General features: G+C 38.8%; 1 protein-coding gene across 3 annotated transcripts in view; it reads right to left on the minus strand.

Moving 5' to 3' along the window:
- MTPAP (mitochondrial poly(A) polymerase) overlaps nucleotides 1-25,052 on the minus strand; it is a 48,435-nt gene that overhangs the window by 4,588 nt on the left and 18,795 nt on the right. For all 3 annotated transcript variants that reach the window (XR_007517043.1, XM_049881725.1, XM_049881724.1), the window contains exons 4-8: nucleotides 20,464-20,688; nucleotides 15,535-15,746; nucleotides 12,995-13,221; nucleotides 593-685; nucleotides 441-514 (exon numbers count right to left, since the gene is read on the minus strand). Coding sequence is in view for 2 of the 3 variants with exons in the window: in XM_049881725.1 (XP_049737682.1) it covers nucleotides 441-514; nucleotides 593-685; nucleotides 12,995-13,221; nucleotides 15,535-15,746; nucleotides 20,464-20,688 (831 nt within the window). In the remaining variant the exon portion in view is untranslated. The remainder of the gene's footprint in view (nucleotides 1-440; nucleotides 515-592; nucleotides 686-12,994; nucleotides 13,222-15,534; nucleotides 15,747-20,463; nucleotides 20,689-25,052) is intronic.

Raw genomic sequence — 25,052 nt, forward strand, 5'->3', positions numbered from 1 at the left:
CTTCCCCTAAATAAATTAAATCTTAAGGGCTCAAAATGAGACAATCACTAGAATCTCTTTGAGACTATACCCCATTTCTTCCATAGGAACTCAAATCCAGTTTTAAAACAATTATATGTAAAATTATGCTTTCCAGAAAATTTTCCAGAACAGAGTCCACATTTTCAAGGATAACATGAAGTGACGACAGCGGTATCACAGCACAGTGAAAAGGGCACACAATCTCAAGGTGAAAGGCCCGGCCCTTGTTCTCTGAAAAAGCTAGATGGCTAATCTCAATCCAGTGATGGGGGTTGTCCAGGCAGCCATTCCTTATTAATATCTATTACTGTGGTGCTTAAAAGAAATAATATTTGTTAGTGTGGTTTGCAATTAAGCTAACTAAGTATTAGCACAGTAGAAGACCAGATACCTAATAACCAAATCTAAAAGATATTTACCTGTCTAATATTTATGGAATTTTTATTGAAGGCAAAATTTCCAAAATATTCAAAAAATTCCTTCAGTAGTAATTCTGCAAAGAAATAAAACAAGGAAAATAAGAGGAAATTCCATTTCAATCCAAAAAAAGATTAAGAGAAAAATCACTTACCTAGTGTTTCTGTGTTTCCTGAAGGTTTAATTCTATTCAAGTCACTAATAAATGTACAGTTGTGGCCTTCTATTATGCATTTATCTTCTGTACCTTAAATAAACAGAAATGGAAAAATATTTCACAGTATATTTTAAAGATATTCCATACTTAAGAGAAGGAATCTAGGATTTAACGCAATCAATGTTATACATTTATTTGTGCTTATTAGTGTTCTATATATTTATGGCTAGTGGGAAGTTAAAAGGAAGAAAGGCCTGGCAATCTATTTCCAAAAATCAGCCAATGAAAACCCTGATCACGATGGTCTGATCCAGTTGTGCCTGGGGTCGCCATGAGTTGGGGCCCGACTCCACAGGCGGTAACAACAATAACAGGATTTAACAATTCTTTTGTAGAGAAGATCTGAGACTAGTTATAACACAGTGCAATCCCATTCACTTTAGCTCACTAGCATCGCTGTCGACCAACAGCCCATGATTCCTAATCCGTCTTTAGAGGTAATCAACTTTCTAATTATAAAAGAAAATGTAGGCAAGCTCCATTTCTCAAATTCTGGCACTATGTTAATCAGTAGTGCTTAATTTAAATCTCTCTTTCATTCTTGCCACTTCTTCAGGCATTTATTCTACCATTCATGCATGACACCAGCTGAAGGTCCTGACAGTTTTGAGAAACTTCAGGTACTTTCTAAAATGTAATACTCTAGAAGGACTGGGGAATCACTAGGTGGTGCAAACAGTTAAACCCCTGATTACTAACTGAAAGGTTGATGGTTCAAATCCACCCAGAGGCACCTCAGAAGAAAGGTCTGGCAATCTGCTTCCGAGAGGCCACAGCCTTGAAAATCCTATGCAACAGTTCTACTCTGGACACACGGGGCTGCCATGAGTCAGAACTGACTTGAAGGCAACTGTTTTGTTTTTAGAGTGACTGGAATTCAGCACAACAAATTTAACAACACGCTGGACTCAGGCACCCACATTTTCTAATATTCGTTAGAGATAATCATTGTCCTAATTATTGATGAATATAAACCCACTGCCATCAAGTCGATTTCAACGCACAGCTACCCTGTAGGTCAGAGCAGAACTGCCCCATAGGGTTTCCAAGGAGTGGCTGGAGGATTCGAATCATGAACCTTTTGGTTAGCAGCCAAGTTCTTCACCACTGTGCCACCAGGGCTCCTTGATGAATACGGTCCCCTGAAATACCTCAGCCAGCCGACTTGCCGCTGCTCAATACTGTGGGGAAGCTCCGCTCACTTTGGAAATCTCATCAGCGGTCACCCCACCTTCTAACTCCAAGCTGGTGCACTCCCCTCTTTGTGCCTCCTCCAGGAGCACTTACCTCACTGCACTTTGGTGACATGTATGCTGTCCACCCACCTCATCCTCTGACTACAAAGCCTGCTGTCCTGTTCTAATGCCGCTCCCACACAGTCCAGCCCACAACCAGTGTCTGGCATTTAACAGGTACATAATCAATAACTTTCTGAATGATCATGAATGCCAATTATCATCACAGAGAAGTCAGAATGAGGAAAAACAAGATTCCTTCAAGCTTCTGACTGCCTCTTTTTGTTGCTTTTGTAATTTTTTATTAAGACTTGGGTTACTAATAATTTCTCAAAAATGACTCCATTTCTAACACTAATTTCAACAGCAAAGTTCACGTGCTGTACTACACAGCTTACAGCGCACTAAAGAACTTACACACATTCCACTCAGCTGTTTTTACAGGACTTGGGCATACATTTTACTACTTCAAATGATTAACATTTGACATTTTTTGTGACAGTGCTAGTCACACCTATCGATTGCCTTTTAGTTGCTGTCCTTTTTTTAGGACTGTATTTCCAATCAAAGTATCACTATCATAGACAAGCTGGACAATGCAAAAGGGAGACAGAAGAGCTGATGCATCTGAACTGTGGTGTTGGAGAAGAATATCAAACATAGCGTGGACTGCTGGAAGAACAAACAAATCAGTTTTAGAAGAAATACAACTAGAATGCTATTTAGAAGTGAGGATGGTGAGACTTCAGCTCCCTTACTTTAGACATGTCATCAGGAAGGACCAAGCACTAGAAAAGGACATCATGAGTGGTAAAGTGGAGGGTCAGGAAAACAAGCGAAACCCTCAGTGAGACAGACTGATACAAAGCCAAAGCAGTGGACTCAGATATAGAACAATCAGGAAGAAGGCACAAGTCTGGGCAACATTTTGTTCTGTTATCCATGAGGTCACTATGAGTCAGAGCTGACTTGACAGAACCTAAATCATAAAAAAATGAGATCCACATCTAAATACTTCTAGAAATGTACAGTATGAAAACAATCTCTATGGATGTTGCTGTTAATTTAAAAATTAAGGGTTTTTAACAGAAAATATTAAAACTTTAAAAACTTATCCCTTGATTTAACATAGGGCCATTTTTGTTTTTTCAAAACCTTTTTTTTTTTTTAAAGCATTCAAACCTAACAAACAGCCCAGTTATCAGGTCTTTCCTTCTCTTCACTGTTTTTCTACTGTTTTAACTGTCAGACAACTTCCACCTGGTCCAATACCACAGCCACGAAGCACATATGGCTATTTAAACCTAAAATTAAAAATTCAGTTCCTTAGTCGCACTAGCCATATTTCAAGTTCCTAACAGCAATGTGTGGCTAACTGCTACCATACTGTACAGCACAGATTTAGAACATTTCCATCACTACAGAAAGTTCCACCTTAGAAAAACGATTCTAAACCTATTCAGACATAGGGACACCCTGTGAGTTTGCTTAATCCCGTGGCACTGACCTTCTTTTTAAAAAATGGTGTAGGATATGCTGGCAAAAATTCAGAAATAAATACAAACTCCCTCAGTTGTCAGAAAAAATAGCCATGTAAATACCTTTATCAACTCAGAAACCTGATGACTGAATCTTCAGTAAGCGCATGTGAACTTAAAAACTATGTAAACAATTAGGGTTATATGTTTACTAGTAAAATTTGGTTTCCTTGCTTCCTTTAGTACAGCAGATACTCTCTTTCTGCATGATGTACGTGACAAATGTAATTCACTGGGTAACATTCCCACAGGCATACTCTGGCTGAAGCCTTCCCACAATTTTCAGGGAACTCGTGTACGATAATAATTCATACTTTTGCAGAGATCCATACTGGCAATACTTGGTATCAACAGATTACTAGGGGCCGTAGTGTGAATAATAGGGGTGGTATACTCACTTAGGCTAATCTTCCTGGTCAGAAGACCAAAAATCAGTTGCGTCTGCCACATGCACCTTTCATAAAGACCCTGAAGTCGACAGATACACGAATAAGGGACATAACAACATGGCAAGTTCATATAAAAGCTTAGTGTGTTTTTTCATTTTTAAAAAAAATCTGGGTGGCACAAATGGTTAAGTGCTCAACTACAGCCGAAAGGTTGGTGGTTCGAACCCACCTAGAGGCACCATGGATGACAGGCCTGGTGATCTGCTTCTGAAGGATCACAGCCTTGAAAACCCTATGGAACAGTTCTACTCTAGACACATGAGGTTGCCGTGAGTCAGAATCAACTTGACAGCAACTAACAACATTTTGTTTTCTTATAAGAGTTTACTGGAATTAAACTGAAATAGTTAAAAATTACATAATTATATTCAGCTTCTATTATAATTATTACCAGGTCTGAGCCTTCTAGCATGCCATGGGTCAACAGTAATTAAATGGGAAAAGGCAACAGATGGTTTTGCCCTACTAATTCATGCAGGCAAGCTAAATGTTTAATACCTGGGGGGAGGGGGGCCACTAGGCATGAAGCTTAGCCAAAATGCCATTTGGCTTCTTTCTAACCCACTCAGTCAGTCATTTTCAAAAACACAAATCTAGGCAACTTCCTCTCGTATACCTGGATGTAAGCACGTGAAGAATCTAAGTGAGTTCCGCATGCTTGTATCCAAGTGCTATATGGCATTAGCTTATCCCACTCAGCTGTGCAATTCATACCTACAGACTATTCTTCACACATGTCCATCCATAATACCAACCACTCACTGTTCATCACTGGGACTAATCAGACCGATGAAGCCCTACCTGTTTCTACCACTGTACCCTATGCTCCAAGAGCACTCTGCCTGTTTGGGAGGTTCACTGGTTAAGAGCACAGGCTATGGAATAAAGGCGGTTACTAAACACAGCACCTATTTTCACCTCTTCCCAAGCACCACTGAAATGACAGTATACCCACTCCTCACTCATCGACACGGTTAGGTTCCAAAGACCAGGTTGCTTTGTGAAAATTAGCGTTATGCAAAAATGGAGGACTTTCTTTTTCCGTTTTCAGACCAACCACTTGTTCAATTTTTTTTATTTAGAAACTATGATCACAGAAATAATAACAGATATGATTTACTGGTGTGCTCATCACTGTGATGGGCCCAGTTAGGGATTACTTCTTCTGTGGAGGAGGAGGCTTGGAGGAGACAAAGCTGAATAAAACCGGGCAGTGTGACTGGAGGGCCCACGGCTTAACCACTGCACCTTCTCCCTGTGCTGGGTCAGAGCGTTCCTCGCAGAGCCGCCTCCAGGGCTCCACTCACACCTCTGCAAGCCCTGCCTTCACAGGCCTGGTGAGTCACTGAGGCTCAGGGCTTCATGCAAGGGCGCTGGGAACCTGGCTATGTACCTGGCTCCACTGAGGTGGAGGCTTCAGGTCCAGGTCGGCTCACTTTGGGATGTCATTAAACTTGCTGCATTTCTTCCAAACACCCTCTCCGATGCCCTTCTCCCTTCCCACCTCACAGCAATTTAGAGCTGCAGGGCCTCAGGCTGCATAGGAGCTGGGAACCCAGAACAGGCGCCCCTGCCTCGGTGCTGCCTGGCATCTGCCGGGAGGCCGTGGCCACAGAGGAGGCCGGTCCGCATGGCAGCTGAATGGGGCATGGGAGCAGGAGGGAACAGAGGGCACATGGCAGTGCAGCCCAGCTTGCCAGAGGCCCTCCTCGAGAGCAGGGGATACTCCACAGCAGTTACCGTTGTGCCCACCGCCTCCTTAATGTGTAAAATAGCTGCAGATTTTTTTACTACTGTAAATGCAAAATGTCAGGTAATGAGATAGTAAGTGAGTAGTCGGTGCAAAATGATATAAAACCGTAAAGACAGGGAGAACAGAAGTGACAAGGGCAACCAAATTTTTTTAAGTTGAATAATAGATGGATGAGTGGCAATGACTTAAAAAAACCCGATGCTGTAGAGTCTATTCCAACTCACAGAGACCCTATAGGACAGAGTAGAACTGCCCCATAGAGTTTCCAAGGAGCACCTGGTGGATTCAAACTGCCGACCTTTGTTAGCAGCAGTGAGACTTCTGCAATGACTTAGGAGGCCTGAAAAAAAAACTGAATCCTAAGCCAGAAGTAAAAAAAAGTCAAGAACAAACCAGATAAATACTGCAGAGCTCCCAAAGGCTCAGGAATTGCAAGCACCAGCTATGACTGGAAGCCTGATAGTTAGAAAAGCACTTAGACCCTCTCAACCTCTTCCTCCCTAACAGAAAACTAGTTTATTCTTTGAAGAGGGTTTGAAAAAAAAAAAAAAAGGATCTCTAGTCTGGGTGGGCAATTGTACTGGTTTTCCATAGTAATAGTACCACAGCAATAGTAAGTGAATGAAAGCACGCTGTTGTTAACTGTCAAGTCGGTCCCCGCCTCATGACGACCCCATGCAAAACAGAACTGGACCGTTGTGACCCATAAGGTTTACACTAGCTGATTTTTTTGGAACTAGACTGCCAGGCCTTTCTTCCTAGTCTCCCTTAGCTAGAAGCTTCACTGAAACTTGTTCAGCATCATAACAACATGAAAGCCTCCACTGACAGATGGGTGGTGGCTGCACATGAGATGCAATTGCAAGAAATCAAACTCGAGTCTCTCCCGCATGAAAGGTGAGTATTCTACCGCTGAATAAAACACAGTGAATGCCAAAGCTTCAGAATGCTGGTAGCCAGGCCATTCACCCCAGGAAAAAAAAAAAAAGATTGAAAAGTCTTTCTAAGGAATCTAGATAGCCCAAGAGGAACTATCTAGATAGTGACACCTAAGGTCCCAAAAGAAAGAATTCAGCCAAATTACCTTACAACAGCATTCCCAAGTAACAAGCCCTACCCAAGCTCAGAGATTCCAATTAGCATTTTAGCTTCTAACTCAAACATGAGCAGAAAGTCAAAGACTGTCAGACATTTGAAGAAAGCCTCTAACATGAGATTAAACAAAATAAAATGGAAAAAAAAAAACTATTTAGAAGACACAGGATATAAAACTTTTTAAAAATTCTTAAGTGACACAAGAAAGGTAAGAGTTTATGGCAACCATCACATAACAACAGAATGCAAAAAAAAAAAAAGGAGACATTTCAAAAGCAAAATGAGCTCTTAGAAATTGAAATATGAAAGTGGAAATGAAAAGCTCAAAGGTTAGAAGATAAAACTGAGAACACCTCCCAAAAATACCAAAAGAATAGATAAGGAAATTAGACGACCAGTCCAAGAGTTCCAATATCTGAGTAACAGCAGTTCTTAGAGGAACAGAGAAAACAGAGAGGAGTATCAAATAAGAGTTAAGGAAAATTTCTTATAACTGAAAGATGTAAGTCTCCAGATTGAAAGGACCCACCAAGTAAAGAGCAAAATGAATGAAAAAAGACCAAGGAACATCTTTAAAATTTCAGAACACAAGAGACGAAGGCTTCCCAGCCAGAGGAAAATCGTTCCTGACCTAGATTTCTACACCCTGCCATATTTTTATGTGGGAGGGTTGAAAAGAAGACACTTCCAGACATGAAAGTCTCAAATATTTACCTTCTACTAATTCATTGCAAGAAACTCTTAGAGGACGTGTTCCACTAAAATGAGGGGGGAGCCACGAAAAAAGGCATGTGACACAGAAGATCCAACATAGCTCTAAACTGGAAAATCTAAAAACACTGCTAAGATGACAGTGAGGGGAGACCCCAGGATGAAAGCCACAGACCAGAGGGCAACCAGGCCAGGTGACAACCCATCAGAAAGCTCCAAGGGAGATGTCTCCAAGAAGACAAAATCTATAGGTTATCTGATGCTCTGAACGCTTTGAGAAGAGATTTAGACAGCTGCTATTTTGAGTTTTGGTTCATGTTAAGTACATAAAAAAAAAAAAAGAAGCAAATAAATAAAATTAAAACCTATTAACTGAAAAAGAATATAAAATGTTGGGCAAGAGAGGAAATAAATTTTAGTTTACCTCATGGGTCAGATGTGAATAGCATTAACGAAGCCAGAATCGTGTAAGAGGTTCACACCAAAATTACGGCGTGGCTACACTGAAGGTATGAGGGAAGAGTGCGTAGAATTATTTTACTTTTTATGTGCAAATGCAATTTTGAAACAATGAAATTCAAACAAACAAACCAACCTCACAATTCTGCTGGTCAAAGACATCATTATACCACTACGAGAGTGAACAGGTAAGCACAGTGTGCATATATCTGAGACAAAAGAATCATATCCAGAATATGTGAAGAATTTCTACAAATGAGCAAGAAAGACAGCCCAACAGAAAAACAGGCAAAAGATTTACACACACTTCATAAAAGACACTCAAATGGCTAAGAAACATGTGAAATGGTGCTTGGCTCCATTAGTCATTGCAGAAAAGAAAATTAAGAGCGCACTGATGCCACTACACACGCACTTGGCATAACTAAAATATAAAGACAATATCAGGTGTTGACAAAGACAAGGAGCAATTAGAACTAGTATATAATGCCAGTGAGAGTTTACATTTTGGAAAACTGTTTGGCAATATCTACTAAAAGCTGAACATACCTAAATCCGAACACTCAGAAATTCTATTTCCAGTATATACTTGACGGAAATGAGTACCTGTATTCACCAAAAGATATGTGTATGAATGTTCATAGAGCAACTATCTGTAACAGCCCAAACGAGAAATTACTCAAACGCCCATCAAAAATAGAGTTTAGAAAATTTTTAGTATATTCATATAAGGGAATTCTGCACAGCAATGAGTGGTGTACAAACATATGAACAATATGGATGAATTTCTCCAACATACTGTTGAAAGGGAAAACTTCCAACACGAAAGAATATATACTATACGATCTCTAAATAGAAGAGCTTCACACAGGTAAAATTATCTATGCTGTTAGAAGTGGTTACCCTGGGGGCTGGAGGAAGTGCCTAGAAAGGAACACAGGTGGAACTTCTGGGGTGCTGTTATTCAATCTATTTGGTGGTGACGTGGGTCTGTTCAGTTTGTGAAAATTCTATGTATGTGTATGTATACCCTACACAGGCATACGTGCACTTCTGTGTGTGTTACACTTCGGCTTAAAAAAAAAAGGTAAGCACAAGCTCTTAAAGTGTTTGCGTTTGAATCCTGGCTCTGGAGTCTTCTAACTATGTGGCCTTGGGAAATTTAGACAGCCTCTCAAAAAACACGAGGTTTCTCATCTATAAAATGGAAAGAGTAATACTACCTCATGAGGTTTACTGGGAAAATTGAATGAGACGAAGCATATAAATTTCTTAGCAGAGTGCCTGGCACAGAGTTAGCACTTAATAAATTGATGCTGTTGTTCTTCTTTTTGGTAAAAAGATACACCATTTCTATATGTGCAATTCAGTGACAATAACTACACACTTCAAGTTATGCAACCATCCTCACTCACGCCCTCCTTTTCCAAATTGTCCACCAGCAATAACGAATGCTCTTGTGAATTTGAACCCACACAGAAAATTCTCTGAAAGAGCACAGTGCTCAGGGCAGACATAGTTCACTAATTAAGCTAAGCTACTGTTTGGTACAAAGAAGACTTCTGGGGGTAGTTTTGGTTGAAGGTTTAAGGATTAGCTCAGGACAATAGTTTCCAGTATTCATTCAGCCTCCATGGCTCCAGAAAGTCTACATTCCATGAGAAGTTGAGATTCTGTTCTGTACTTTTTCCCCTTTTGATCATGATTCTTCTACAGAATCTTTAATCGAGACATTCAATACTGTTGTTGTTGTTATTATTAACTCTTTACCCTCCAGATGCCACACAAAAGAAATTCTAACCACTTTGGCAGGAATTCTCAGGAGAGTCACATAGTCACAGATTAAACATAATACAAAAGCTCTTTTCCATGCTGGGGTGTCTGCATTAGTATTGCCACTGAAGTTACCCAGTCTTTTCTTCCTCAAACCCCTAATTAGTCACAGGGAAGAAGTACACAGATCCTAAATAAAGAAAAACTCAAATCAAACAACTGTTCATAAGAGGAAAATGATATATATAAGAACTAAGCACAGAAGAAAATATAACAAATGTAGAACACCAGAAACGATGGAAAACACAATAAAAGGCATAAGAGAAAGAGTAGTAGCGATTATAAGAAAACACGATAGAGAAATTCAAAAGAAACCTATATATATACACACACACACACACACACACACACACACACACACTGGCATCATGGTCCACCTTGTTTAGCACAAACAGCCCTCAACTTTAAAACATTTATCCCATCATCTGAAATCTATTTCCTGAACTTCAACTGTGAACCCAATACTATGGCAAGAACAAAAGATACAGAGATGACTGAAAGACAGTCTGCTCTAAAAACACCTAGTCAAGTTAAAGGTGCAGGCAGATAAAAGAACTACAATAATCTAACTGTTGTTATAATACAGGTGTGTACCAGGTGCTTGGAAGCCAACAGAGCATCTGCCTCCTAAGAGATGGAAAGGAGGACAACCGAGAAAGACCTACAAATGAGGAGGCCTGTGGCCTGGGTTTGTCTTCTTTCTTCCCTGGCTTAATCTTGTAGAGGTTCAACACGTAAAAACGGGAGGTAGGGAGAAGGCTGTCATGGGTTGAATTATGTCCCCCCAAAATATGTGTCAACTTGGTTAGGCCAGGATTCCCAGTATTGTGTAGTTGTCCTCCATTTTGTGATTTTCCTATGTTGTAAATCATAATCTCTGCCTGTGGTTAAAGAGGATTAGGGTGGGATTGTAAGACCCTTAGTAAGGTCGCATCCCTGACCCAGTGTAAAGAGAGCTTCCCTGGGGTGTGGCCTGCACCACCTTTTATCTTACAAGAGAGAAAAGGAAAGGGAAGCAAGCAGAGAGTTGGGGACCTCAGACCGCCAAGAAAGCAGTGCCAGAAGCAGAGCGTGTCCTTTGGACCTGAGGTTCCTACGCTGAGATGCTCCCAGACCAAGGAAAGACTGATAACAAGGACCTTCCTCCATGGCTGACAGAGAGAGAAAGGCTTCCCCTGGAGCTGACGCCCTGAATTTGGGTTTCTAGTCTACTAAAACCAAAAAACCAAACCTGTTGCCATCGAGTCAATTCTGACTCATAGCGACCCTGTAAGACAGAGTAGAACCGCCCCATAAAGTTTCCAAGGAACGCACGGTGGATTGGAAATGCTGACCTTTTGGTTAGCAGCTACAGTACTTAACCAGTACACCACTAGCCTACTAGATTGTGAGAAAATAAATTTCTCTTTGTTAAAGCCACCCACTTGTGGTAGTTCTGTTATAGCAGCACTAGGTGACTAAGACAAAGGCCATTTCAGGGAAAGGCACAGATAGGTGAAAAGGCATGAAACAGCTGAGGAACACCAAGGAGATTAAAGTGCTGAAGCTCCTGATTTGCACTCGGGAATGAACGTAACGGAAGAGGATGAAAAGGCAGATCACAAGAGCCCCACACACAATGCTAACAAGTTTAGGCTTTTTCTTAATCTCGGTCCCAAGCAGTGGTTTATAAGGCCCTAGACATTCTGGAAGGTGTTCCAGGGATTCATGTTTCCTACCACTAACAAACAAACAAGCAAATTTTTTTTATTTTAAAAAAGAATTGAGTCTTTATCTCTATATCAAATGAAAGGCACACATCATCACTGAGTACCCAAGATGGTTTTGTTTCATAGTTTAAAACAGTTCTGACTCTTAGCCATACACTGTTTGATATATGTCAGTATTGGACCACCACTGGTTAAGATCAGGAAGTATAACATGGATTTTGAAAAAGTTATATAAGAAAAAATTATTTTAATAAGCTCTCCTCAGAATGATCTGCACCACGCGCTTAACACGGAGATGCTCAACCGCTGCTGCAGTGGCGTGTGCTTAACGTACTCAGATTCCTTCACAGCAAACTCAAGGTATCTCTGGGACTTCCAAAGCCAAAGACAGAACAGTAGCAATAATTGTAGCAGGTCCTGCTTTGCTTTTATTGGCAATTCACGCTTACGATGTGCTCTGTCCTAACAAGTGCTTGCAAAAAACAGCCTGAAACTTTCTCTTATTATGTTTAAAAATGAACACAAAAATTAAAAAAAAAAAAAATCAAATTGGTGTTTTTAAGTTGAAAAATTAAAGAATTCCAAAACTAGTTTTGTCTTTTGATGCCATAAAACATGACTAAATTTAAATTCATTTCAAAATAGATTTGGGACAAAAATTAAACATGTCATTTTTGATTTGATCACAAATCATTCTTTTTTTCTTAAATAGTGGAAACAAAAAATTACATACTAGGAAGTACTGAAGGATTTTAAGCTAGATAATACTATCAAACATGAATTTTTGAAAATCACCATTAACAAAAAATATGGTTTGTATAACGGCAGTATTCTATTCGGAATAAAAACGCTTTTAAGGTGATTTTAAACAGGGAGGATTCAGGAACGTACTTCAAAAGAATTATCTGGTGCAATATATAGGATGGCTTGAAGATGGAATATATGTACACTTGGCGTGTATCCCTTAATTATCTTCTTTTTATCATTTAGAACTGAAACAGTTTAGTATCTTCTCAAGCAGACTACCAGATTTTTAACTTATTTATAAATTAAATTAGTAGGCTAACTGGAAAATAATTCACCTAAGCTTGCTTAAACTTTTAAGTAAAAAGCACATTTAGGGTCTTTAAAGCATCCTGGAGCGGTCTGCAGCATCTCTAATACAAGCCTGGAAACAGGCTCAGATTTATAAAGTCATCTCTGAAAACGTGGTCCGATCAAAAGCTGCACCCAGGAAATTGTTGTTTTCAAGGTCATTCAAGACTTGGTCAACTAAGGGTGAGGTTCCAGCTGTCTCATGAACTTTGTAAATGACTCTGCAATCGACACAACACCGAACTCTCAAAAATTCTAAAGGCCGGTTTGACAAATCATCTGCTCTCATGACCTCCTGTGGTTACTACAAAAACACTTAAATTTTAGATCCACAAGGCTTTAAAAATACAAAGACAAAGTATACAACTAAAAAATAAAGGCATAACTTGGTAACACATGATAATTACTCCCATTTGAAGCATCAGGAAGAGAAAACAGAGAGACAACTGAATCTGGCCTTACCTGCTAGGGTTTTTAGGTAATCTAGAGTTGGAAGGACAGGGGGTGATCTTCTCTGGAGAAAAAAGATGACCATCATTGTAAGAGAGAAGTTTGTAATCCAAGCACCAGGGATGCTACTTGTTAATGAACGTGCTCGAGCCCAGCATCGTATACTGAACACCAAGGCTCTTACTCGTGAGTCCAGGGCACCATAGATATACAGGAGTTCAGAACTTTTCAAGGCAATCCTTCAAGAAAACAAAAGAATTTTCAACCCCCAAAATTCTCATGCAAGACTAGAATAAAACGTACGCCTGGGCGCATATCTAATTCTCTTACTATACCTGAATGTATTCAAAACACCCTGAACAGATAATCAAAAGCATAATGTATTTACTACGTGAACAGTTAAATACCAAATACATTCAATACCATTAACACATAGTTTTAAATGTTGATAATTACAATGTAATTCTAAAATTTAGAATTTTTAAACCAAAGTTTCTAGACACGATCTCAATAACAAGTGAAATGAACTACATAAAGGTTCTTTAAGAATTATCAGTAAAGATTTAACTGCATTTCTAAATGAGACTCTTTACATCTTAGTTCTACGCCTCAGTTACCTAGTCCTTTTGTGGACAAGTTAGCCCAAAAACAAAGGGAAACATTCTACTCATTTTATCAAGAAAAAATAAGATGTGTTAAAATACTGACGTTTGTAAAAAATACAAAATTATCTAAGGTTAATATTTCTAAAAATGAAAATCCAGGTAAGATCAAGTGTCTATTAAGACATCAAACTTCAGAGCCTATTTTCAATGTTTCCTAGTCATGTTTTAATGCAAATTCAAAGAATTACTTTCTTATTGTTACTGAAAATATACATAGCAAAACATACACCAATTCAACAACTTCTACATGTACAATTCAACATTCGAGTTGTGCCACCATTCTCACTCTCCTTTTCTGAACTGTTCCTCCCCCAATGACATAAAACTCACTGTCCTCTAAGTTTCCTATCTAACCTTTCCAGTTGCTGTTGTCAATTTGATCCCATATAGATTGTTCTTTAAAAAAACACAATGCTCAAGGCAGACATTCTTTACTAATTACGCTAAACTTCTGTTTGGTTTAAAAAAGACCTCCGGGGATATTTTTGGTTTAAGGTTTAAAGGATACCTCAAAGCAATAGTTTTGGGGACTCATCCAGTCTCAATGGCTCCAAAAGTCTGGATTCCATGAGAAAACCCAACGAATTATTCATCAGACATATTTTAAAATCAAGTTCCTACTGATCAAAACATGCGTTGTAATTTCTTAAAGAACCAACAGAGGGCACAAAATCCTTTAAAAAGAGCAAATTCAAACCATCTCTAAAGTATCCCCAGGACATTTACTTACGGGGTTTAAAGAGAATAGGAGAAATGGTAAAGGAGGAATTCACAATGATTAAGTATTGCACAAATATAAATAAACCTAAGTTAAGCTGAAAAATAAATAGATGTGTCTGATATAAAGAAACAGAGTAACAGTATCAAAACCTGAAGAAAGCAAAAATTTAAAATCTTGTCCCAAGACAAAGAATATAAAACTATTACAAACATAAACATCATTTTGCCATACTTTACATACTATAAGCAAAATGTAATGATAGAAAGTGCAGTTTAAATTTTTATATTGAAATCTGGCAAGAAATCACTAAGACTTTACGCTAAGGTTTAAAAAAAAAAAAAAATCACTCCCATCAAGTTGATTCCAACTCATAGTGACCCTACAGGACAGAGCAGAACTGCCCCATAGAGTTTCCAAGGAGCGCCTGGTGGATTTGTGCTGCTGACCTTTTGGTTGGCAGACAAAGCTCTTAATCACTATGCCACCAGGGTTTCCATTGTACTTTATTTTCTAAGTATAGGCAGCCCTGTCGAATCTGTATGTAAACTGGAGTAGTTAGGTATGGTTCCTACCTGTCTAACATCAGTTAGTCAAAAGTTTGTCTTAGTATATAGTGTACCTTCCCATGCTTAAAAAAACATTAAAGAAATACTTCCAGATACACTAAAACATCTTTAACATAATGTAATAACGTTTTGATGCGCGTCGCAAAGCAGCACCTGTTATTACGAAGCACCGTGTGTACCTAAAATTTTTAATACGTTAGGCTTTCCTGGAGGGGTTGGTTCCCAATTACGGGTTGTATGTAAATTGGAGGGTTATACGTAAATAGATACTTCCACCCTGCTATCAGGATACATCAGTGAAAACAATGAAATACAATTCTCCTGAGATGTCAGTTAGGTATGTTAACATTTTAACACAATATTCTAACATTTTGTTTAGGACCAGCAAAAAATTCATTATGTATAAGAATATAAGAGAAAGTATTCCCTACTTTTCAATCCAAGTGTTCAAGTGTTCAAATTAAACAAAATACAACAAAGAAACAATAAAAAGAATTACTAAAGCATATCTAAGAGTCCAAAGCCACCATTTCTGTACAAGACGACCTGCTAATATCTTATAATATTCACATCTAAGATGATAAGCTTAGGAGAGCATACCTATTGTTAGTAGACAGATCGCACTGAAATCCGGAGGCCTGGTGTGAGAACCTCACAAGCGGACATCGAGCATTTAAAATTTTTTGTACACCCACACAGCCAGGGCCCAAGTGGTCAAGGCACTCTCCTAACACAGACAGGATCTTCTGCGTCGCAATTCTTTCTGAAGGAACATTTTTCACTTGAAACTCCATCAGAAAATTTCCTGAGGTCTGAATAATAAAAACATTTATAAATAGAAGCTTTTGTAAAAAGGAAGTTATTAAATTTTTCTAAAAGAATGCTCTAAATGATCTCTGAGGAAAATAAAACCCCCCCAAATAAAAATTCTTCATGCAATCAAAGCCGAAAGCAGATGTAAAAGGTCTGCAGTTGTGCCTTCTGTTTCTCCAGAGTACAGAGTATTAACCTGAAAAACCACTGGCTTTTTATAGTTAACTTACATACCACAGTATATTGTATATCATAAAGCAATATTATATACAGAACCACTTACTCTATAAATGCAGTGAACACACATTTGCCCTTTTCTAATGAGCCGTTAAATTTTAACAGAGGTGATAAACCCACAGGTGCAAGAACAGCAGATGAACAGATGAAAAAAAGACAGTATAAGTAGACTTCATTACATGTAAGAATTTAATATTTAATAAAATGAAGCCTGCAATTTACTGGGAAAAATGACTAATGAATGAGTCAAGTGGCCATTATAAATAAATAAATAAATACTAGATCCCTAACTTAGAGGCAAGGATGTCGAGACTGCGTCTTACATACTTTGGACATGTTGTCAGGAGGGATCAGTCCCTGGAGAAGGACATCATGCTTGGCAGAGTACAGGGTCAGCGGAAAAGAGAAAGACCCTCAATGAGGTGGACTGACACAGCGGCTGCAACAATGAGCTCAAGCATAACAACGATTGTAAGGATGGTGCAGGACCAGGCAGTGTTTCGTTCTGTTGTGCACAGGGTCGCTATGAGTCAGAACCGACTCGATGTCACCTAACAACAACAACAGATCCCTAACTTAGCCCTAAAACCAAAATAAATTCAACATGGATCAACGACTTTAATGTAAAAAGTTTTATCTGAAAAATGCTAGAAGACAATGGGTGAGTATTTTTATAATCTCAGAGTAACGAAGGATTCCTTAAGCATGACACAAGATTCCAGGAGCCACGAAAGAAATATGATTGCATAAAAATTAAAACTATCTTAGGGCAAAGCACATATGCACAAGGAGACAAAAGGCAAAGTGAGACAATAATACACATCACACAAAGGACTAATTCCCCTAATTTACAAAGGGTTCTTACAACTGAATAAAGAGGACAAAACACCCAATATTAAAAAGAGGCAAAAAAAAAAAAAAAAAGACTTGAATAAGACATTTACATAAGAAATAAAAATGGCTAAGGAGTATAGTAAAAGATGCTCATGTTTTCTGGAAACTAAAACAGCAGTGAGGTTTATTGTGTATTAGACTGGCAAAGACCAAAAGGCTGAAAGCCCCAGCACTGGTCGGTATGGGAAACATGTATTCCCATACACTGCTGGTAGGAGTGTAAACTGGTACCTGCCTTTGGAGAACTTGCCAATATCTATTGAAACTTTTCATGTATGGTACTTTGACTACTAAAATTGTAGAAAACTGTCCCAAAGAAATACTTGCATAAATGAGCCAGTTTACAAAGAATTTCACTCACTGCAGCATGATGTATGTGATAGACACCTTTTGGAAGAATTTTTTTTACCCAGCAGGATTTTGTTTAGATGTGAATGGGGTCGTCGTGAGTAGGGGGCTGACTTGACTCCCTGGTAGCTAACAACTACCACCTATCTTAATAAGGCTCCTCACCCTCAACCACAGGGAGCCCTGGTGGTGCAATGATTACATTAAGTGCTTGGATTCTAACCCAAACGTCAGCAGTTCGAACCCACCAGCAGCTCCATAGGAGAAAAGACCTGGCGGCCTACTCCCATGAAAGATTTCAGCCTAGGAAACCCTATAAAGCAGTTCTACTCTGTCATAGAGGATTGTTATGAGTCAGAGTTGACTCAACAACATACAACAACAACCACACTTTCATTCAGAACGGTTTCCTATTAAAAGGATTAAGGCCTCGACAGCCACGTTTATACCTGGAAATCCACCCCCTTACGTCCAGCAGAGCGGACCTGGCATGGACAGCGGATCTAAAGCACTGTAGCAGTGAACCATCCTTTCATCCTGAAATCTATACTAGAAATTCAAACTGAGATTCAGCGGCAAACAGTGTTTGCATGTGGTTGGCCTATATACCTAAGAAGCTTTGGGGCAGGCATATTCTAGACTACTGGGATGAAAAAGTAAAGAAAATCAATGGGGGCGAAAAGGAATGATGGCAGAGAAAGAGATTAATGAAGCAGATGCATGGAGAGAGACCGAAAGAACACCTTCTGGGTTCTTGACAGTTTTCCGGTTCGTAATTTTAGCCCATTCCTAAGACTCATCTGCACTCCTGCTCCTGGGTTCTGTGACGTGTCCTTTAAAAACATTAAGATTTTAAAAATCTGGATAGCCCCTTTATTGTAACACATCTTTGTAACTTTTGTTTCCCTAGTTCATTCTGCTATAAAATACAAATGCACACAAATTATATGAGAAATAGGAATCCAAATGAGAGTAATCAACAAAGTACGGAGCTCCTTAACAGAAGAGTAAAGAAAGAGAAGTACCCTCTAAGTCCAACCCAAACAAAAGGAGTCCTGGTGGCATAAGGACTCCAACGTTAAGCCTTGGAAACCCTGTGGGGCAGTTCTTCTCTGTTCTGTAGGGTCACTACAAGTTGGAATTGACTTGATGGCAACGGGCTTGGTTTGGTTTTGAAAGAAAGAAACAGATTTGGGGTCAAATAATCTTAGATGGCAAAAGAAAGTACATTTGGAGAGTAGTATCTGACTAAACGGTGGCAGAATAATGTTAGACTCATGCTCAGAAGCCACAAAGTGTCAGAAACAAACAAAAGAAAGAAGACAACAAGATTTAAAAAATAAATAATACAAATGAGACAAGAATAAAATTATTCAGGTGATAGAAGTGAAAATGACACAAGAGTAGAACTGATCTGAATAATGGAATTAGAACAAGGAAATTGGAGAAACTGAACTATGAGCAGGAATGTTACAGTCATTATGCTGTTCACAAAATATTCCCCATCTGCCTTCCTGGCACTTGGTAGAACAGCACTTTCTTGCCCTGCTGAGGCTAGACAGTCATATGTCTTGCTTTGGCCAATGAGATGTGAGCAGAAGCTTAAAGGGCCAGGGCTCATTTCTCCATTATGCCTTTCCACTGCTCAAGTGATAGAAGGACATGTGGAAACGAAGCCTTCCTCAGCCTGGGGGCTTGAAAGACACAGCCTTTATAGCATCTCTGCCGACCTGTTTTGCCTCAGTGAAAGATAAAAACAGTAGATGAATTAAGTCACTGATATTTGGGGGCTATCTGTTACCAAAGCACGTTGTTGCTGTGTGCCATCCAGTCAATTCTGACTCACAGCAACCCTACAGGACAGGTCGCTGTAATCTTTAAGGGAGCACGTCTCTTGGTCTTTTTCCCCCAAGAGCCACTCGTGGGCTCAAACCACTGACCTTTCGGTTAGTAGATGAGAGCTTAACCATTGTGCCACAAAAACATACCTAGCCTAATCTGACTGACATAAGAAGAGATCAAGAACTACCTGGGGGTACTTAAATAAATGGACTCTGCAAAGAAATAAAACACTGCAATTTTGGAAGATCCAGATAATGAAAAACATACCAATTATGACCAAAGGTAAGATATCCTCAAAAATTTCTCTCCTCTATCAAATAAATAAAAATTAGAAAGCTTCAGAGACATCTAATTCAATATACATTTCTTATTAATATTTATTATTCTATAACACTACCTACTTTCAGATAAATTTTTTAAATATTATTGCATATTCTTCCTAACCACTCTGGTATTATGCCAACATCTAGTTAGGAAAAAGCAGAAGTTAGGAACCTTTCCCCCAGCAATAATTTAGATAACAGAAAATAGTATTTGGAACTTAGCCACCTATTTTTACTTCTGTTACTTAAACCCTACCACCTTATTAGATAAAGGAAAATTTAAGGAAAGGCCAAAGACACAGCAAATATTTTAGGTTAGAAATTTGTACTAAAATCGTCTTGTAATAAGTTATATATTTTACATTTAAGCATTTTTCATGTATTTAATAACATTTAAGAAAGTCAAATGTACTGTTTTAATTGTAAATAACTCACTTATTCATTAGCAATGATCTGTTTAGTGCCTGTAGTACATAAGGTATTATACTAAGTGCAATAAGACATACAAAAATCTAACACATTCTTTCTAACTGCCCTCAGCTCAGGCTGAAGAATAAAACAAGTACCCAAAGAATTATAAAATGAGGTACAGTGGCCATCTCAGTAATAGACAAAATAGAATTTAAATCAAAAGCAATTACAGAGATAAAGAGGGACATCATTTAATGATAAATGTGACAACTCAGTAAGAAGATACAATAATCATATACCTATATGCAGGCAACATAGTCTTTAAATAAAACAAAAATTAAAAAAAATTTAAGCGAAATTAACAAAACCAAAAACCATGAGATTTTAAAATATTTCAGTAACTAGCACACATAAAAAAATAAAATTAAGATGCAGATCTGAATAACACAATAAGCAATCTTGAACTAATGTGAAAATTTTTGAACCCTTAGAAGAAATATCCATTTTACTACATATATATATATAGATATATATTCTTCACTCACAAAGTTCACTAAATTTAGAAACCAGGGCTTATCATTTTATTAAGTCCAAAGATTTCCCTTACTTTTCTAATTTCTTAACTTGAAATGATTACAGTGGTCTAAGGAAGTATAATTACCTTTTGAGCATGGAGTCTTCCAGTTTCATCTAAATCCAAAAACATGTCCAAATCACACCCTAGTTTCCCAAAACTATTTACTGACGAGCCAAAGGGTCTGACTGTACAGTATGGAAAATACGCAGCTGCTATGTCTTCAATAAGAGAACAAGTAAGATGTCGGAGTTTAGCGTTCTCCTCTGTTATCTGGAATGCCTTCAAGAGTGTGTTCAGCTGATCATCTATCTAGCTGGCCAAAACAAAAACAAACAAAAAATATAGAAAATGTACAAGTCACATAAAATAATTGTCATTTTACTTCTAGAGATTTAGTGCCACTGTTTTGGAGACTTTTCTCTGATTCTGTGAAAGGACTAAACTAGCTAAATTTTTGACAAGTCTGAGCAAGAAAGTCAAGACAAATGCAAACAGTACTAGGACAGAGAGAGGAGATACAGCCCATAATAGGTATGTTAAAATGTACAGAACAATACAAAGTAGAATCCTATGTCAATATGTTGACAAGAGAAAGAAAACCTGAATAGCTCAAAGGCCAAAAACTTTGGAAGAATACAGTTATGCTGAAAAATATAAATGGGTTGGGTGGGGAAGGGTTACTTACAGTTTTCATGCAACATATTCTGAATTGTTTGAATGTTTTAATAAGAATTTTTATAATATATAAAATAACAACGTGTGTGTGTGTGTATAAATACACAAGGTTCTTTGGTGGTACAAATGATTTGCACTTAACTACTAAAGGTTGGTTGTTTGAACCCACCCAGCAGTGCTGTGGAAGGAAGGCCTGGCAATCTGCTTCTGTAAGGATTACATCCAATAAAACCCTGTGGAGCAGTTCTACTTTGTAAAACATGGGGTCGCCATGAGTCAAAACAGACAGCAACAGGTTTCTGGTTTTATATATATACACACACACACATATATACACATTCAAGAGCAAGTTCCAGAGTCTCCTCTGACATCCACTTTGGTCTTTTCTTTCTTTCCTGTCTTTTTAACGACCTCTTGCTTTCTTCATGTATGATGCCCTTGATGTTAGTTCACAACTCACCTGGTCTTCAATCATTACCGTCTGACACGTCAAATCTATTCTTGAGATGGTCTCTAAACTCAGGTGGGATATACTCAAGGTTGTACTTTTGCTCTTGTCGACTTGTTTCTAATTTTCTTCAATTTCAACTTGAACTTGCATATCAGCAATTGATGGTCTGTTCTGCATTTGGCCCTTGGCCTTGTTCTAATACTGAGTTTTTCCATTGTCTTCCCACAGATGTAGTCGATTTGATTCCTGTGTATTCCATGTGGAGAGGTCCACATATATAGTCACCGTTTATGTTGCCGAAAAAATATTTGCCATGAAGAAGTCTTTGGTTTTGCAAAATCCTATCATGCGATCTCTGGGATTGTTTCTACCACCAAGGCCAAATTTTCCAGCTACTGATCTTTCTTCATTTGTTGCCAACTTTCGCATTCCAATCTCCAGTAATTATCAACACATCCTGATTGCATGTTTGATCAATTTCAGACTGCAGAAGTTGGTAAAAATCTTCAATTACTTCATCTTTGGCCTTAGAGGTTGGCACACGAATTTGAATAGCATTCATATTAACTGGTCTTCCTTGCAGGCGTATGGATATTATTCTATCACTGACAGTGCTGTACTTCAGGACATATCTTAAAATGTTCTTTTTGGTGACGAATGCAATGCCATTCCTCTTCAAGTTTTTGTTCCCGCATAGCAGAAATGATTACGTAAAAGAATTGATCAATTAAGGTTGGCTTAAGAAGACAAAGTAAAGAATTACGATGCCCTGTGCAAAGACATACAGATAGAAAACCAAATGGGAAGAACACGCTCAGCATTTCTCAAGCTAAAAGAACTTAAGAAAAAATTCACGCCTTGAGTTGCAATACTGAAGGATTCCACAGGGAAAATATTAAAATGATGCAAAAAAGCACCAAAACAAGATAGAAGGAATAGAGTCACCATACCAAAAAGAACTGGTCAACGTTCAACCACTTCAAGAGGTAACATATGATCAGGACCTGATGGTACTGGAGGAAGGTCAAGGGGCACTGAACGCACTGGCAAAAAACAAGGCTCTGGGAATTGATGGAATACCAATTAAGATGTTTCAATAAATGGATGCAGCACTGGAAGTGCTCACTCAACTATGCCAAGAAATCTGGAAGACAACTACCTGGCCAATTGACTAGAAGAGATCTATATTTATACCTAACCCCAAGAAAGGTGATCCCACCAAACGTGGAAATTATGGAACAATATCATTAATATTACATACAAGTAAAATTTTGCTGAAGATCATTCAAAGGCAGCTGCAGCAGTATATCAAGAGGAGACTGTCAGAAATTAAAGCTGGATTCAGAAGAGGACACGGAACCAGGGATATCACTGCTAATGCCAGATGGATCCTGGCTAAAAGCAGAGAATACCAGAAAGATGCTTACCTGTCTTTTGTTGACTGTGCAAAGGCATTCGAACGTGTGGATCATAATAAATTATGGATAACACTGTGAAGAACAGGAATTCCAGAACACTTAATTGTGCCCATGAGGAACCTGTACATAGATCAACAAGCAGTTGTTTGAACAGAACAAGGGGATACTGAGTGGCTTAAAGTCAGGAAAGGTGTACATCAGGGTTGTATCCTTTCACCACACCTATTCAGTCTGTCGGTTTGTTGTACCGTGGGGGCTTGCGTGTTGCTGTGATGCTGGAAGCTATGCCACCGGTATTCAGATACCAGCGGGGTCACCCATGGAGGACAGGTTTCAGCTGAGCTTCCAAACTAAGACAGACTAGGAAGACGGACCAGGCAGTCTACTTCTGAAAAGCATTAGCCAGTGTAAACCTTACGAATAGCAGCAGAACACTGTCTGATACAGTGCTGGAAGATGAGCCCCCAGGTTGGAAGCCACTCAAAAGATGACTGGGGAAGAGCTGCTTCCTCAAAGTAGAGTCGACCTTAATGACGTGGATGGAGTAAAGCTTTCAGGACCTTCATTTGCTGATGTGGGATGATTCAAAATGAGAAGAAACAGCTGCAAACATCCATTAATAACAGGAACGTGGAAAGTATGAAGTATGAACCTAGGAAAACTGGTAATCGTCAAAAATCAAACGGACTGCATAAACATCGATATCCTAGGCATTAGTGAGCTGAAATGGACTGGTATTGGCCATTTTGGATCGGACAATCATATAGCCTACTATGCTGGGAATGACAACTTGAAGAGGAATGGTGTTGCATTCATTGTCAAAAAGAATGTTTCAAGATCTATCCTGAAGTACAACGCTGTCAGTGATAGGATAATATCCATAGGCCTACAAGGAAGACCAGTTAATACAACTATTATTCAAATTTACACACCAACCACTAGGGCCAAAGATGAAGAAATAGAAAATTTTTATCAGCTGCTGCAGTCTGAAATTCATCAAACACGCAATCAAGATGCGCTGATAATTACTGGCGATTGGAATGCGAAAGTTGGAAACAAAGAAGAAGGATCAGTAGTTGGAAAATACGGCCTTGGTGATAGAAACAATGCTGGAAATCGAATGATAGAATTTTGCAAGACCAACGACTTCTTCATCGCAAATACCTTCTTTCACAAACATAAACGGCGACTATACACATGGGACGTCAGATGGAACACAAAGAAATCAAACTGACTACATCTGTGGAAAGAGACGATGGAAAAGCTCAATGTCATCAGTCAGGACAAGGCTAGGGGCCAACTGTGGAACAGACCATCAATTGCTCATATTCAAGTTCAAGCTGAAACTGAAGAAAATCAGAGCAAGTCCACAAGAGCCAAAATATGACCTTGAGTATATTCCACCTGAATTTAGAGACCATCTGAAGAACAGATCTGACACACTGAACACTACTGACCAAAGACCAGACAAGTTGTAAAATGATATCAAGGACATCATCCATGAAGAAAGTAAGAGGTCACTGAAAAGACAGGAAAGAAAGAAAAGACCAAGATGGATGTCAGAGGAGACTCTGAAACTTGCTCTTGAACGTCAAGCAGATAAAGCAAAAGGGAGAATTGATGAAGTAAAAAAACTGAACAGAAGATTTCAAAGGGCGGCTCCAGAAGACAAAGTAAAGTATTATAATAACATGTGAAAAGAGCTAGAGATGGAAAACCAAAAGGGAAGAACATACTCGGCGTTTCTCAAGCTGAAAGAACTGAAGAAAAAATTCAAGCCTCGAGTTGCAATAGTGAAGGATTCCATGGGGAGTATCTTAAAACAACGCAGGAGGCATCAAAAGAAGATGGGAGGAATACACAGAGTCATTATACCAAAAAGAATTAGTTAATGTTCAACTATTTCAAGGGTGGCATATGATCAGGAACCAATGGTGCCGAAGGAAGAAGTCCAAGCTGCTCTGAAGGCATCGGCAAAAAACAAGGTTCCAGGAATTGATGGAATATCAATTGAGATGTTTCAACAAAGAGATGCAGCACTGGAGGTGCTCACTTGTCTATGCCAGGAAATATCGAAGACAGCTTCCTGGCCAACTGACTGGAAGAGATCCATACTTATGCCTATTCCC

This window comes from Elephas maximus, chromosome 4, assembly GCF_024166365.1.
Source record: "Elephas maximus indicus isolate mEleMax1 chromosome 4, mEleMax1 primary haplotype, whole genome shotgun sequence".
In the NCBI taxonomy this organism is placed as follows: domain Eukaryota; kingdom Metazoa; phylum Chordata; class Mammalia; order Proboscidea; family Elephantidae; genus Elephas; species Elephas maximus.